General features: G+C 52.0%; 6 protein-coding genes across 6 annotated transcripts; 4 read left to right on the forward strand and 2 right to left on the reverse strand.

Annotated features, from left to right (window-relative positions):
* Position 1: 1 nt before the first annotated feature.
* Positions 2-2,422, forward strand: EPUS_07691 (uncharacterized protein; the record flags this gene model as incomplete). The annotated part of the gene is made up of 1 exon (XM_007803667.1): positions 2-2,422. The coding sequence occupies one exon, from the start codon at positions 2-4 to the stop codon at positions 2,420-2,422; it is 2,421 nt and encodes an 806-aa protein (XP_007801858.1).
* Positions 2,423-2,531: 109 nt separating this feature from the next.
* On the reverse strand, positions 2,532-3,639 carry EPUS_07692 (uncharacterized protein; the record flags this gene model as incomplete). Its single annotated transcript, XM_007803668.1, has 3 exons — positions 2,532-2,782; positions 2,835-3,217; positions 3,281-3,639. 3 exons carry the CDS (start codon positions 3,637-3,639, stop codon positions 2,532-2,534), a joined length of 993 nt encoding a protein of 330 aa, XP_007801859.1.
* A 339-nt stretch (positions 3,640-3,978) lies between these two features.
* Positions 3,979-5,573, forward strand: EPUS_07693 (Actin-related protein 4; the record flags this gene model as incomplete). The annotated part of the gene is made up of 2 exons (XM_007803669.1): positions 3,979-4,030; positions 4,174-5,573. 2 exons carry the CDS (start codon positions 3,979-3,981, stop codon positions 5,571-5,573), a joined length of 1,452 nt encoding a protein of 483 aa, XP_007801860.1.
* A 1,663-nt stretch (positions 5,574-7,236) lies between these two features.
* On the reverse strand, positions 7,237-8,589 carry EPUS_07694 (uncharacterized protein; the record flags this gene model as incomplete). The annotated part of the gene is made up of 5 exons (XM_007803670.1): positions 7,237-8,000; positions 8,076-8,237; positions 8,300-8,379; positions 8,484-8,506; positions 8,578-8,589. 5 exons carry the CDS (start codon positions 8,587-8,589, stop codon positions 7,237-7,239), a joined length of 1,041 nt encoding a protein of 346 aa, XP_007801861.1.
* A 2,787-nt stretch (positions 8,590-11,376) lies between these two features.
* On the forward strand, positions 11,377-12,981 carry EPUS_07695 (uncharacterized protein; the record flags this gene model as incomplete). The annotated part of the gene is made up of 2 exons (XM_007803671.1): positions 11,377-11,544; positions 11,599-12,981. 2 exons carry the CDS (start codon positions 11,377-11,379, stop codon positions 12,979-12,981), a joined length of 1,551 nt encoding a protein of 516 aa, XP_007801862.1.
* A 449-nt stretch (positions 12,982-13,430) lies between these two features.
* On the forward strand, positions 13,431-15,852 carry EPUS_07696 (uncharacterized protein; the record flags this gene model as incomplete). Its single annotated transcript, XM_007803672.1, has 2 exons — positions 13,431-13,743; positions 13,793-15,852. The coding sequence occupies 2 exons, from the start codon at positions 13,431-13,433 to the stop codon at positions 15,850-15,852; spliced, it is 2,373 nt and encodes a 790-aa protein (XP_007801863.1).
* Positions 15,853-16,463: the final 611 nt, after the last annotated feature.

Genomic DNA, 16,463 nt, shown 5'->3' on the forward strand with positions numbered 1-16,463 from the left:
GATGGTCGACGTGCGAGCAGTCCGCAGGCTAGAACACTTCGATTCGCCTGCAGGCCGCCAAACTCGCGATATCTCGAAGCGGCACCTCTCGACTGCCACAGAGACAGTGCAGCTTTCGGAAGCATATCATGCTCCTGTGCTCTATGGATCGTTAGACTTCGACAAGGATAAACACGTTTTACAGAAAATTTTCGATTCTGGCCCGTTCTGGCGAGAATTCTTGCAACGCAAGCCTGCAGCCAGACAACAAGAAGGGCTCCTGGGAATTCAGTACTTGAAAAGCCCAGAGGGCTTTTTCGCCTTCGTTCAAGCTACGAAGCAAAAGTGTGATGCCCTGGTTGCTAAAACCTTGGCGGCGACAAGCTTGGACGAATATAGGGCTATGGCACGAGATATGGACAGACTGAGCGATCTCCTGTGTCGAGTGATTGATGTGTCAGATTTCATGAGAGTCTTTCACCAAGATGCTGCCATCATCAAGGCTGCCACGCAAGCCTACGAGCATATGTTTGAATACATGAACGTGCTCAACACCACCGCAGGATTGAATGAACAACTCAAGAAAGCTCTTCGCATGCCCGAGGTCAGATCGGTGTGGAGCGAGGAGGAAATCATTTCTGCAGAGACGCTGGTCAAGGACTTTGCCCACTCGGCGATTGATCAGTCTCCACAGAAGCGGCAAAAGTTCGTGGATTTGTCGAATGAAATCAGCCGGGTTGGGACAGAGTTCGTCAGTCAAATGGAGCCTGCAAAGCAATATGTCGCTGTGACACGTGAGACGCTACTGGGAATAGAACCTGACGGCACCAAGCAATTCCGAAGCTGGGGAAAGGCCATGATACCAATACATAGCCAGGCCGCCAGGAAGGTGATGAAGTTGGTCGAAGATGAGGAACCACGGAGAGAGATCTATATGGCTGGCAGAACCTCTTCGAAAAAACAGATCCAGAGACTAGAGAGACTTTTGCTGAAACGCGCGGAACTTGCAAAGCTTACTGGTTTCTCGAGCTATTCACAAATGACCTTGTCGCACAAAAGTGCCCTTGCAAAGACTCCCAGTGGGGTGAATACCTTCCTAACGTCGCTGAATGCAAGCAACCGTGGACAATTACAACCACAAATAGATGAGCTGCTCGCCCAGAAAAGAAACTCCGTTCCAAGCGCTTCCGTACTTCAGCCATGGGACGTGGCTTTGTATCAAAATACCCTGAAGGCTCAGTTGGGTCGAAACGCCATGTCCAATCACAGTCTGGAGGGATCGAATGCCTTCTTCTCCATCGGTACGATCATCTCCGGCCTGTCTCGTCTCTTCCAACGCCTCTACGGCATCCGGCTTGCTCCTCAGCCCACAGCGCCAGGGGAGGTCTGGAATCCTGGTGTTCGCCGTTTAGATGTGATTTCAGAGACCGAAGGACACATCGCCGTCATCTACTGCGACTTGTTCGCCCGCATGGGCAAGCAGCCAAATCCGGCACATTTCACCCTCCGTTGCTCCCGAGAGATCACAGCTGAAGAGATAGAAGCAGCACAACTTGGTGACAAGGTCAACGACGGCATGCCAACTGGCATCACAATTTCTTCCATCACGGGCAAGAGAGCCCTCCACCAACTCCCAGTCATCGCTCTTATCTGCGACTTCGACGAGCCCTCTCCAGGTTCGCACACACCAACCCTCCTCTCCCACCACAGCGTCACAACCCTCTTCCACGAAATGGGCCACGCAGTCCACTCCATCCTCGGGCGAACCTCGCTGCAAACGATAGCCGGAACCCGCTGTGCCGCCGACTTTGCCGAACTCCCCTCGATCCTGATGGAGTACTTCGCACTCGACCCCTCCGTCCTAAAACTGTACGCCCGGCACTGGGACACAGACAAACCCATCTCCGACCATCAGGCCACCGCCCTGCAACAACAACAACACAGAGACCAGACCGAGAAAGACGCCCTCTGGCACAACGAGACACAGATCCTCATGTCACTTCTCGACCAAAGCCTGCATTCTGAACTCGCGGTCGAAGCTGTCGAGCATGGTGGTGGCCGCTTCGACTCAACGGAAGTATACCACCGCATCTGGAACTCGCATGGCTCGCTGCCCGAGCCGCGGGATACCTCCTGGCATGGCTTCTTTGGCCATCTGTACGGGTATGGTGGGACGTATTATTCGTACCTTTTTGATCGAGCGATTGCGCGCCAGGTCTGGCGTGCTGTGTTCCGAGATGGGCTTGACGGTGCGGCATTGGATAGAGCTGCAGGCGAGAAGTTGAAGGAGAATGTCTTGAGGTATGGAGGTGGGAGAGATCCGTGGCGCTGTCTGGAGGATCTGATGGGTGGCGGGAAGGGGGTTCTGGCTGAGGGAGGGGATCAGGCCATGTTGGAGGTTGGGCAGTGGGGCGTCGGAGCTGGTGCTGAGGGTGGATTGTAAGAATGTTTCAAGGGGGTGTGGTCGGACTTGTAGATAGATAAGCATTATAAGTGCATGGGAGCACTGTAGAATATGTGAAAGCTCCAACGAAGTCATCGCATCATCCTATTCATTTCTTGGCTGCCTTCTCCTGCTGCTCTCTCATGGCAGCCCTGGCACTCCGGCTTCCACCCAGTTTTGGTCCTCGCTGTACTTGCTCACCGGGCTTGACATTCGGCGGTTTCGGCTGACCTGCCGTACGGTTGCGGTGTCTTGCCTGCATTGCATCAATGAAATCCCGCTTGAATTGCTCGGCTATTCGATCGTCCGCGTTGAGATTGTCTTCCTGAAGGTCTGGCTCGGGCTCGTCATATATTTCAACTTGAGCCTGTTAGTCTATGTGTAGTAGAAACAGTAGTGATGAGTCACTCACGTCTGCTCTCGTGCAGGACCTGCTCTACCAGCTGGTCGCGTTTGACGTCGTCGCTGTTCCTCCGCTTCGGCCCCCGTCGCGGTTTGCCATTGCGGCCAAGCCTGGGCTTCTTCGCCACTACCGGTTCTTCGGGTGGGACTTCTTCTCCCCGAGCTCTGCGCATGGCTAACTCTGTTCGCTGCTGATTGCGTAGCGAGGCATCCCTTCCGAGATCGATCTCGTGGATCTTGCCAAGAGCAGCGGGTTGGCGTTGTGAGGTGGGCATGTCGGACGGGCCAGCATCTTCAGCGTCCAGGTCATGGGTGTTAGACATGGTGTTCGATGGCTCAGGCAAAGCCTGACCAAGACGACGTCTAGCCATCTCGGATTCTATATAAGCGACCCTTGACTCGTTAGTCTCTGTCACTTTCTACTTCGACACCTGCAGGATGGACGGGAAGACGAACATATGCTTGTCCACATCAACCACCTGTCCAGAATGCGTGACGAAGCGGTCAGATATAGCCTTTAGTCCTTCCCCATCGCCGCCGTCTGTTGCGAGGTCGGTAGATGAAGGAGGTGGTTCGGAACTCCGAGTCCTTGTATTGGAGCACTCGATTCCATTCTTCCGACTCTTGTTCTTGCGGAGACGAACCACGTCAGAGACATGGACACTCACAGCCCCTGGATTGGGTTCTGGAGAAGCGGTACCGACTGGTTGGGATTCGGACTCTTCGCTCTCAGAAGCGCGTCTGTTTCTTGTAAATTTTCTCCTCTTTGCAGGTCTGAAAGCTACCGTCACCGCCGGATCAGTTTCTGCATCCATGATATGCAGCCTTGAGCCCTGGCGAAAAGAGTCGAAGTCTTGCAAGTAACGTAGTATAGCAGAGAGTAAAGTGGGTAGCAAGCGGGATTATGAACTACATGTGTATATCATTGTATGTATGTATGTAAGCTTGGCAGGTCGGCCGTACTCAGTGCGTATGTATGTAATAGGGCTGAAGCTTAAGCTGCGGCTCCTTAAGATGTCAAGCCGCTCATATCTTATTCAAAACACCACGAACCACACCATGGAAACGAGTCTTAGCACGATTCGCGCAAGCAGAATTTGAATCGCACGGCATTGGCTTTCTCTCTGCCCCAATAGCAAGTACGCCTGGACATCATGGCTGCGCTGACACCTCAAAATGAGCCAAAGGTGGCCGAGTATGCTGGAGGTATGCTATTCACAGAATGCGCATTATTCTTCGCGGCAGGAAATCTACCTCGCCCCAGGCCTCAGTCCTCAGCGTTCATACATTCTTCCCCTCGTCCATGCTCTGCTTGAGCCAGCCTTGAACTAATAAAATTCCTGGTGCAGATGAAGTATCCGCCCTTGTTCTCGACCCTGGCTACTCAAGTGTACGCGCTGGCTTCGCTGGCGAAGACACCCCGAAATCGATAATACCCAGCTATTATGGCGATACAGGGGACCCTGCAAACCCAAGACTATTCGGCGATCATGTCATTGACCGCCCCCGGGAGAACATGGCCATCAAAAACCCACTGAACAAGGATGGATTGGTGGAGGATTGGGACGCTGCGGAAGCACTATGGCTACACTCCTTTGCTGCTAAATTGACAGGTCTAAGACCGAACAAGGCCTTGCAGGAATGGTTGAACAATCCAGAGAACGTGCCGAATCTGCAACAAGCTATGCGCGAGGCGGAAGATATAGAGAAGCCATTAGAGGACCATCCGTTGTTCATGACAGAATCCGGTTGGAATACTGCAAAGGCTCGTGAGAAATGTGCCGAGATTGCAATGGAATCGTGGGGTGCGCCGGCATTCTACATCGGACGTCAAGGGGTTATGGCAGCTTTTGCCTCGGGAAAAGCTACGGCGCTGATCGTGGACGTGGGCGCCTCGAACACCTCAGTCACACCGGTCCACGATGGCATAATCCTCAAGAAAAGTATCCAACGCTCTCACCTGGCTGGAAACTTCATTTCGTCCCAAATCCGCAACATGCTCGCTTCCAACCAACCCCAACCCATCACCATCACTCCCCACTACCTGATCAAATCCAAAACCCCCGTCGACGCCGGCCAACCCGCCAACGCCGTCCTCCGCGACTTTCCCTCCGACTTCACACCGCCCCAAGCCTCCTTCCGCCGCTACCAAGAGGAACGTACCCTCCTCGAATTTAAAGAACTGGTCGTCCAAGTCTGGCCCGGTCCGACCCCCCTCCTCTCCTCCACCAACGGCGTCACCCAGGAAGAAATCGCCCGAGGCTACCCAGGCAAGACCTTCGAATTCCCGGACGGCTACAACCAGCTCTTCACGTCAGATCGCTACAAGGTGGCTGAATCGCTCTTCGACCACCGCGCCTACATCGCCCCACCACCTACCCTCCAAAACCCAGACACACCCTTCGCCTCGTCCCCACCCACCGCCGAACAAACCCTCACCCACATGATCCGCAGCTCCCTCTCGCACGTCGACGTCGATATCCGACCCCTCATGCTCGCCAACGTCGTCGTCACCGGCGGCTCCAGCCTGATCCCTGGTTTCACGGAACGGCTGAACAACGAGCTGCAGCGCATGTTCCCCAGCACCAGGGTGAGGTTGCAAGCGGCGGGCAACAGTCCGGAGAGGAAATTTGGCAGTTGGATCGGCGGCAGTATCATGGCCAGTCTGGGCACGTTTCATCAGATGTGGATTAGTAGGAAGGAGTTTGAGGAGCATGGGAGCGCGATCGTGGAGAAGAGGTGTAAATGAGGTATGGTCACCCCACTTTGCTTAAGGAGGCGGCGGGAGGCGGGAAGGCGGCGTGTCAGTACTGCTCTTCGCTGGCCAGGAAAAAGATAGCTCTGCAAGAAGGGCGAGTGAAGAGGAACAGGGCATCACCTGTGCTTCCTTCCTCCAGTGGGCGAAAAAGTCAACTCTCCAGTCTCAGTAACGCGATGGGCGTGTGTCCGGCTTCCAGCAAAAGAAGGTAGCAGACGAAGCTCGAACTTCCAGCCAAACCAACATTTTTTAGATCTTGAAAAAGAAAATTAAACTACTCTTTTCCTCGCTCCCATACGACCAGTAGGCATGTGGGCAGCTCGCTTGGTGAAGAATCCGGAATCGCTTCAGCCTAACTCGCCCATATCATGATGGGGGAGGGGCTCATGCCAAGCGGGAGGAAGACGACCTTTTTGAGGACTCTCACTACTACTTACTACGTATGTAGTTAGAAGCAAGCCAGAAGAAGAAGAAGAAAAAATTTGAAATGAGAATGAGGACGAAGAAATCGTACGCCTCCCCCCTCCCCACCCTCCCAGAATTGCAGAATGAGAATTCCTTCCGGTTCGGTGCGTCGGTTCATGGGAAGGGGAGCGATCGTAAGAAAATTAAAAGGATTAGTTAGGTATGGATTTGTATAAAAAAGACTTTTGGTCGAATTCATGTTGACTCAGCAAGCCCCAGTTTGAACCCCCCCAACCCATCACATATATGTTTTTCAAGCCCTGATAAACTAACCGCCTCCTCGTCCTTAATGCAGTGGAACAGGAATTAAATAGAAATAGAAATAGATTAGACTCCACTCCACCCCACCCCAGATATGGCTGGGCCTGCAAGACCTTCCCCTTTTCTCAAAGACAAAAAATATAATGAATAAATGAATAAAAAATAAATAGTTAAACTCCAAAGAGAAAAACGTATAAAAGGCTCTCCGTGCCTTCTGGCCTTTTTCACTCGGCTGCTTGCAGCGTGACCCAGCAAATCTCCTGAGCCGGGGCGGTATATCCCATCGACAGCGGCATGGAGCGGGTGGGTGGAAATGGTTGAGATCGATGGGTTTTTTCACCGTGTGGGTGTCTGTGGTTTTGAGCAATACAGCTGACTGGTTGGTGGGAGTCTAGCCAGATGGTGGCCAAGTGAAGGAAGGCGTGTGGTTCCATGTCTGTGCTGGTTGATTGGTGGAGGATGAGTTCGGAAGGGCTGGGTGGGGATATCTCCCATTGTTGGAAAGGAGTGAAAGATCGGGGTTTTGTTTTGAGAGGGTGGGGAGGAGATGATTGGTAGAATGGACGACATTCATTTTGTTTGCGGATATGTGATTGTCTTATGTGAGGCGTATAGAACTTTTGCTGTGATGGGCTGTTTCCGCTCGGAAATCCTACCTGCATAAGACTATTCGTGACATGGCGTCTCATGAATCGTTCCTCAATGCAGGGGTGAAAGATATGATAGCACGAGTCTTCATCACTGAGCTGGGACTCTCTCTTCCGTACCCTGATCAGCACCCGAAGCTCCAAAATCCTGTGATGAAGCTACTCGTCACTTGGCGATTGCGACCATGAGACAGCGCTCTCCTCTCTGAGCATTGCTGCACGAAAGGGTCGTGGTCATGTTTCCCAAACGGGTAACTGACAGCATTTGTTCTGTCATGACCTCATTTGTATCCCTTCGGTTTTGCTTTAGCGCTGCTTGCGCCTCCCTTGGCCATTGCCGGTTTACTTGGTTTCTTCATCATGGCTTTTTCTTCTTCCTCACTCGGACGTCTCCCATACACGACATACATCTTCTGATAGGCATGCACATTGCGATCCTTGATACATTTGCGGACGTCGATCAGAAAAACTTCGATTTCATTTTGAGTCCACCCCAGTCCTTCAGGCCCAAACAGCTTGTAGGAAAACGCGGCCAAACCGTCCAGCCAGTTGGCTTCCCAAAGTCGGCCAATGTTCTTGAGAGATGGGTGCTTGGGCCATGAATTGAGGGGAATCCGGTCAATCCGTTCGTGGATGTCCACATACCCCGCCTCGCGCATCCAGGTCGCCAGCTTGTCTGCCACGCGCAGTGGCTTTGGGCTTTCCATTTTCGTGATACTTTCCTCCAGATACGAATGCCAAGCTCGAAATGGCCAACTTGGCGGAACAGTGTCATCGTCACAGCAAATATCGGGCATCATCTCATGGCATTCTAGCCACCCTTCACCAGGTTTCAGGTAGCGACGCGCATTTTTTATCAACTTACTGTACGAGGGCAGAGACCCCAGCATAATCGCTACATGAATGTAGTCGAGAGAAGCGAGCGGTCTGCACCAATCGGTCTCGGTGCAATCGTGTACCTCAAAACTCACTCTTGGCGGCACAAGGGAAGGCTGAATGGGTGACAGGTCCGTCCCCGTAATCCGAGCATTTGGAAAGAGCGCGGCTTCTGAAATGTCAGCGTCAAACAATGCGAAATCCATCTCCCAGCATCAAAGCTAAGAAGAACAGCAAGACTCACCCATTTCAATTGGCCAGATGCCGGTGCCGGTTCCGATATCCAAGATTCTTTTGGGGTCCTTTAGGGGCGCGAAGTAGATTTGATCATCGTGAAGCATCTTCAATGCCTGGTACTGCAGGTCGAGTCTGTCGCATTCCATGGTATCGTTCGGAAACAGATAGGCTACCCAAATTCAGCACCCTTAGACCGAAACCAATCGAAGAGGAGGCTTGAGTGCGACGTACATCCTTCTTTGTACTTGTGATATCGACGTCCCCAAGTGACTGGATAATCCGTGATACTTTCCGAGAGCGATTTCGTGTCTCTGTACCCTATTAGACGGGACACCAATATTGCGGATCCTCTATGGCTCGTCTCGAACATCCCATCCCTACCAATACAGACAATGGAAGAGGGACTGTAGCTTACTCATCCTCTTCTAAAGCACGCAACTACCGCAGATCAGCCCGTAGTACGATTAAGAGCAAACACGCACGGAAGTTAGAGGCAATGTATGACATACGTTTGAGGCCATGTTGATCTGATCGAGGCGACTCGAGTTTGCAAATTAGGCTAGACGCGGTTGAGGATGCTGAAGATGTTTCAGAGAATGTGTATGTCTCAAACAGTCTCCAATTGTGCTTCTAGCATATAAGGCCACACGATTCTGCGCGACGACAATTAAGGTGCTCGCCACACCAAGACAGCCGGGTACCTTTAAAAGAGGTGAGAAGTTTGCTAGGCCGGCCCCGTAGCAAATGGAGACAGACAACGGTAAGCGCTCAGTTCGCAGATGCTATGGAGACGAAGGAATAAGAAGCAATGGGAGAACAAAACAAAGATACGGAGGCGACATCTTGATGGAGGGAGGGAGCACTCGGTCAGGTAGTAGTGGCGGGATGATGTGGGCTGGCGTTGGGCATGTCGATATCCTTGACCATGAATACGATTTGTGATCCGGTAGTCTGGTATAAGCTTTTAGGAGCAACTTAGCATGAATTTGGCGAGAATTTATTCGTGAATCGTGATGCGGTGATGACAGAATAATTTAGCCTTGCAGCTAGGTCCCGACGCAGCGGATAGGGTTACCAGGCTAGCAAAGGAGTGGTAAGGTGTTCCCCGCTACTGTTCACCCGCACATAGCCCACATAGCCCAAGAGGTGCTGCTGGCTACTTAGGACGCCACAGTTGTTCCGGCTTTTCGTTCACGGCACTACGACCTACGAACTACGTACTCTGATGTCAGAGACCACGAAAACATTAGAGAGCACGCTCTGGCTCCTAGAAGCAGCCACGGGCCATTATTGAATTCGAGACGTTCACGAACTTCTGCCTTGGTCAGGCGGGTAAACCGGGCATGGTGGTGGCAGAATGTGACCGGTTCTAGAATAAGTTTCGAGTCCCGAATCCGTGGAGCCGGGGTTGGCTACAGCACGCAATACGCAATACGTAGTACATTATGCACGTCCCGAGCGGAGAGATGTATCCCACGACCCACGCCTACCATCCTGTCTTCTATCCGTGGTATGGGTGTCATCGTCCTGAAACGTCTCCAATGCACTGCATGCTTTGCTGGCTCCAATAGTCCACCCCGACGGCGCCATCATTGGTGGTCACTGTAAGGATCGGTTTAGTACCCCTTTTGTTGGTGCATTGCAAACCTCTGACACGTTAATCAGTACTTTTGCTCCCAGCGTGCTGGACAAAGGGCGTGGATCGTGCATGTTACCATACTCGTTTCACTGCCGGGCTCCGTGCCATCTGTACTTAGACGGCCAGGCGTCAGAGCATATGGCCCAAGTGACAAGGGCATGGGCGAGGATTCAAGCTTCCAAGATTACTCCTTCTTGCTCAACTACTCCTCACCTGCTTCCCTACTCGAATATTGAGGTGACTGGATCCCTTCACCTCAGATTGCCCTCTATCATGGCCTGTGAAGCTAACACATCCGGAATGTTCGGACCGATATCATATTCGTGCCAAGAGTACGGGTTTCGCCGTGATCACGTGCTCTCTTCTTATCTGCTCACTAAAAAAGAATCAAGAGCTAGTACAGGAACGGGATGATCCAGGCTTCGCACAACAACCTCACGGACGGGACTTTGTTCGTGGAACAGTACACTTATCCCCCTCAAGGTGTCTTATTCTGGTGGAGGATAAGAAATCTATCGATCCACTTCTTCGGCTGTCTAGAAAGGATTTGAGATATCGCAAGTGCGGGACGTGTTGCTGGAGTCGTCCTGATAAGCGCCAAGTCCTTCCTAGTTCCAGTCTTGCAGGGTCTCGAAGTCATCAAAAATTTTCCGTTAAGGCGAAGATGGATGAACAGTTGAGGCTTGCTATCGGGTATCACATCTGATCTCTGGCGATGCACCGGAGACAATAATATTAAGTCAAAAGGGTGAGGTGCTAAACCCAAACCTTTTTTTTCTGCTGGGGCCCCGTTGATAAGGAGGGATCCACATTCAGGCAGGTTATCTCTGGGGACTGCGATAAGCCCTCCATTTCACCAACCACACCCGATAATTTCCTTCTTCCTGCCTCAATCTCGCATATACTCCTAATCCAGGCGGCCACTGCTTATTCCTACCTCACCAATGATGTTCCAGCTTTGATCCCAAGCCACATGTTTTGGCCATGTTTCGAGATAAGGACTGAGTGGGCTCTACCTCAATTGGAGCTCCCCCTTGATGATGGTCGCCTACATCCCATGTGCCACAACGCTGGGCTGCGTCATTCTGCTTGAAGGTCTTTCGAGTTGACTTGTCACGATCTTGCAGACACACGTGCATGAGCGAGGGTCTCCAGGGCAGGCTTTCAAGCTCTACCATAATCCCACTTACTGTCGAGGTAGACGACAGTTGTATAGCTCAACGCCCTTCGAGACGTTCTGTCACACCACTGCCACGCTTGATCTGGAATCACTAGAGGCTGCGGCTGTGATCTGGACCTGGGAGTCGCGTGTGCAATTGACGGTCTCTTATCAGCGACCGAAACAAGCTCGACACCGGGGTTGGCTTGCAGCCTCGATCTCCCTAACTCAAACTGCTGATCTACTCAAGGGATCATCCGCGGATTTGCTATTTGGGCTACAAGTGTCCAAAGTAGTGTTGTTTCTTTGGACTTCCGGAGAAACCATAACATTGAATATCGACACATCCTGCCAAGCTATTGGCATTGATACTCACCAGGCCACTCAACGAGCCCGGGTGTGTTGTATATCAAGGCTCTCCCTCTCCCCTCTCCTTCACTGAATCTTTTATCGACATCTCAGACCTAGTTGGCATTACATTCTCACATTCAATCTTTATTCCCCCACATCATGTTGGACTACACCACCCTCTGGAGGGCCCCAGAGGTCAACCCTATCAACCACAAAGCTCGCTCCGTCCCCTACTTCAACCCAATCAATGTTTACGGCAGAGTGTTCTTCTTCTCTTGGTTCGGTTTCTTGATTGCTTTCTGGTCATGGTATGCCTTTCCACCACTGGTAAGTTCCCATCCTTGGCACCCTTCACGACTCAGTTGCTGACCAGTCTATTAGCTGAAAGTCACCATCGCAAAGGATCTCAACCTGACCACCTCCGACATTGCCAACTCCAATATCGTTGCTCTGACTGCCACGCTCCTTGTCCGACTTGTTGCTGGCCCAGCTTGTGATCGATGGGGCCCGCGTATCACCTTCTGCGCTACTCTCCTCATTGGAGCTATTCCAACAGCCCTTTCTGGCGCTGCTTTCAATGCATCCCAGTTGCTGGCCCTTCGATTCTTCATCGGCATTCTTGGCGGCAGCTTCGTGCCATGCCAGGTCTGGTCTACAGGATTCTTCGACAAGAATGTGGTTGGCACCGCCAATGCGTTCACTGCCGGCCTGGGAAATGCTGGTGGTGGCATCACGTACTTCTTGATGCCAGCCATCTTCGACTCTCTTGTTACGCAGCAAGGTCTGACTCCACGCGTGGCTTGGCGCGTTGCATTCATTGTGCCCTTCATTTGCATCACTGTTACCGCCATCGGCATGCTGTTCCTCACCCCAGACACTCCTACTGGGAAGTGGAGTGAGCGTCATCTTGCGGTTCAGCGGAATCTAGCCAATCATGGTGTCACTGCAGTCGTCGTCGATGCACCGGGTGGGATCATGGACAAGAAACCCAGCGAGGATGGCTCGATCACACCTCCATCCCAACAAGGGGAGAAGATGCAATTCGAGGCAACTGGGGAGCGCAAGCAGTCATATGACCACGAAGCCCAAATGGGCGAACAACAAATGCTGGATACCGCTCGAGGAGAAGTTGTCGTCAAGCCAACATTGCGGGAAGGTTTCAGAGTCTCCGTGAGCCCTCAGGTGCTAGTCGTTGCTGGGGGTTACTTCTGCGCCTTTGGTGGTGAGCTTGCCATCAACTCCATCCTCGGATCTTACTACCTCAAGAACTTCCCATCTCTTGGTCAGACCGGTTCCGGAAAGTGGGCAGCCATGTTTGGATTGTTGAATGTCGCTTTCCGCCCACTGGGTGGCATAATCGCCGATATCATCTATAACAGGACACATAGTGTGTGGCACAAGAAGATTTGGATTCATCTGCTGGGCCTGTTCACCGGCTGCTTCCTCCTTGCCATCGGGCTTCTCGATCCCCACGACCAAAACACCATGTTTGGCCTGATCGCCGGTATGGCCTTCTTTATGGAAGCCAGCAACGGCGCCATCTTCGCCCTCGTGCCGCACATTTCCCCTCACGCCAACGGCGTTGTGTCAGGCGTGACGGGAGCTGCTGGCAATCTAGGAGGTATTGTCTTCGCCATCATCTTCAGATATCATCCCGGCAATTACCACAGGACCATCTGGATCATTGGTGCCATGATACTTGCAATTCATTTGTCAGTCTGCTGGATCAAGCCTATCCCAAAGGGTCAAATTGGTGGACGATAGGTGCTGAGCCGTTGCGGGCTGGTAGACACCTTTTAAGTTTTGTGTATCTGCGGAAGAGCGTTAAGACGATCAGTGAAAATAATGTACTATCCCATTGCAGAACAGAGACTGCTTTTCTCTTGACTACTTGCCATTCCACATTCAACGTGTGTCTTTTCTGTATCTCACATCAAGTAGAGTAGATTAAAGTGTGTCTAGCAAGGCAAAAGTGCTGCAATCCCGGAATTAAGTGAAGCTTCAATGATGAACGATGGCCAACACCCACCGCCAAGATGACGCCGCTTTTGATACACACTGCAACCTCCGCAGCCCACTCGAACGTTACTACCGGTGTCAGAGAGCTCATTAACTGGCAATGAACTCCATGCCTTCATGAACACAGTGTCACTGGATGATCAAGTGTCAGAAAGCAGCCCAAGGCTCTTGGGTCTATTCGTTGACTCGATCTTATGACATATGATTGCCGGATAGCTTACAGCGGACTTCGAAAACCTACTTACCCTTCCAATTCGATATGGATATCGGATGCCTTGCTTGCCGGGACGATACAGCGCTTCACCTATCTACACCTTCGTCATGGCAGTGCCGTGCCCGGGCCCCTTGAGGCGAGGAGAAGAGCTACACGGCGAAAGAATGCATCCCTCACAGCTACGGGACGTGGAGGTGCCCCGACTGAGGTTGGAGCTCTGTTCGGGCCTGGCAAAAAAGTGGACTGGTGGAATGCCCCTAATCCCTCTGAACTGCAAGCAGAGGTAACCGAGGGTACGGCCTTAGATACCATCCAATGCCCTTTCATACTCACCAAGCGTAGCAACCTCAATATTGCCTTCCTGGCTCACGCGGAGAAAACCCGCCCCACACAGCAGTGTCACCTTCCGCGAGCAATTGGCGCATGAGGATTTCCGGACGCCGAAGATACCGGCTACGCAACCATCGGCTGCCATTTTACATGACTCGCTTTCTGAGTGTCAATCCTTACAACAGATCAGGGAGCTGGTCCAGCGTTCAGAGATCAACCTCCTGCAGACGCCCGGCCACAGCCGCGACATACTGAAATATTTGCTAACATCAGGTCTGGCAATCAGTGAGCTTCAAGACTTCTTTCTTGACAGAACACTTCATCCTCTGGGTAGTGGTTGTTTCGAGGAATTTTGTGATTGGCTTGTTTCTAAACCACATACAGAAGCACACCTTGACCACTATTATGTCTGTGTCCAGAAATGCTTGCATGTTGGACTCTTATCAGCTCGGGAAATCCAGTCGCTACTCACCAAGCTGGCAAGCGCCAAAGTTGTGTCGCAAGGAACCATCGAGAAACTCGGCGATGTTGCAGCCATACAAACGTGGTATTGGATGATGGCAGATACACTAAGTAGCTGTCCCATATTCGGTCTGAATGATCTTGGGGAAAAATGCTTGCAGCAATGGTCTTTTGGCGTAGCAGAAGCCCCGTTTGCTCCCTGCGCGCTGGACACTTTTTGCAAAGTACAACGATACCTTGCCACATCCGATCGCTTTGGCTTCAAGGTCAATACAGTACGAGGACTTGTGAGAAAATGGATCGATTATACGCAGGCGCCCCATCAACAGCGCCTACCAAGCATGGATCGAAGCCAGCAGGAAACAAAGGTTGCTAATCTCTTGGTGACCGTGCAGCCATCTGTTGCAGCCAAAAGCATATGTCAGATCACGGAAAAGCTGGTGAGAGATGTTCTGAAGGGAATTCGACAACCAATCGCGCTTGATATCTGGATGCAAACTTTGTTACGGTTTCCAAGATCGTTGGCCAGCGTAGTCCTTCAGCAACGGTCATGGAGACAGGGTCTTGCCGAGGACTCAGTAACTGGGCTCTCATCCCGTCAAGCCATTGCTGTCAGGCTTTGGACGGTCACACGCTTGGCCACGCAGCAGCAGGAGCCTGGCCACAAGCATGAACCAGGAAATACGACACAGTCTCTCATACGGCTTTTTCAAAGACAACTCAAGCCGGATCAGAATCTCTTGGCAGAGCTGCTATTCACTCTCCAATCCCTACCACTCCCATCTCCATCCGCTGTCCTTCAGGTGGCCGTGGCTCGTGACACTGAAGGTTTGCAAGTCCGTGGATCGATAGACAAACTCCAGGCCGATATGATAAGAATCTGCCAATCACGCATTTCCGTGTTCGAGGAAGATGTCTTATACAAGAACGCCAAGATCAACCTCCGTTCCTATCTGAGGCAGCTTGCCGAACGGGTGAACACGAACCCAGAAGCTTTCCTTCGACTGGCCCATGATTTGATCATGAAAGACAAGCTATCGATCAAAGTTATTACGCGTATTCTCGAGCACAATTTGCCTCTCGGCCTATCACTAGCAGCCCCCACACAAACACCCTCCAACGGTTCCGAAACCACAACACCACTACTCACCCCCATCACTCCACCACCCCTCGCCCCAGCCGTCGCAATCCATCTCGTCAACTCGCTCGCGCGCGTCTTCGCCCTCTCCCCTGTCCTGTCCCCACGCCAGTCCTTTCGTAAAGTCTACTGGCTTTACCTCTACCTCCACCGCTTCACCTGGGGCATTGGCATCGGTCGGGACTTCACCCGCGCCCTGTGGCATGCCGGCGTGACTCGATACAAGGAGACTGGCACGAGTCCTGAAAAAGTGGGCTGGATACTAAGTAAGGTGAGGGAGGTTGAGGGTCAAGAAGTTGCGGATCGACTGCTCTGGTTTGGGAGTGGTGGAGTGGAGGGCTGGGAGGAATGGATGGTTGACAGCTGCGGGGGCGTGGATCGCGAGGGCTGGAAGAGGATTTTCAACACCAGGATCAGTGGGACCGGGACCAGGACGGATGGGCAGAGATGTCGGGAAGAAGGAGAGTTGTGACTTTACAGAGAACAAGACCATGGATCATGATGTGGATACCATCCTACTTTCCGCGAGATATATATCCTCATCATCACGCACAGACCGCACCAACCTACCCACCTATGAAACTTCAATCTCTCGTCACATACCAGATCAAGTACGGAGTACAGTCAGTGTAGAACGAGACACGAGCTACTACGCATCATCACGCATGCCATGTCGTACTAGTACCTGAGAACTTAAATCTCTATCAGATTTACTACAGACTACGCTCGCAACACTACCACCCACCGCGGCGAGCGCCGGATAGATAATCATGGTACAGTAAGTGGAGTTGGGTCGAGCGTGCGAACGTGGCGTGGAATTTCTGCGAGAGAAAAAGGAGAGGAGGAGATGGATAGACTCCGTAGATATGGGTGATTGAGCGGGTAAGGATTTTTGGGGGGATTTTTCCAAGGGTACAGCAGGTTCGCTTTTCGTCTTTAGGGCCTGGAAGGGTTGGTGGGTTGTTTGGTTGCTTGGTTGCTTGGTTGCTTGGTTGCTTGGTTGCTTGGTTGGTGAACTTGAGGATGGATCTGGGGGCAGGATTTGAATACCGTTCTGTTCCGCGAAGCTGGGTGGTAAGGTCG

This window comes from Endocarpon pusillum (assembly GCF_000464535.1).
Source record: "Endocarpon pusillum Z07020 unplaced genomic scaffold scaffold2623, whole genome shotgun sequence".
In the NCBI taxonomy this organism is placed as follows: domain Eukaryota; kingdom Fungi; phylum Ascomycota; class Eurotiomycetes; order Verrucariales; family Verrucariaceae; genus Endocarpon; species Endocarpon pusillum.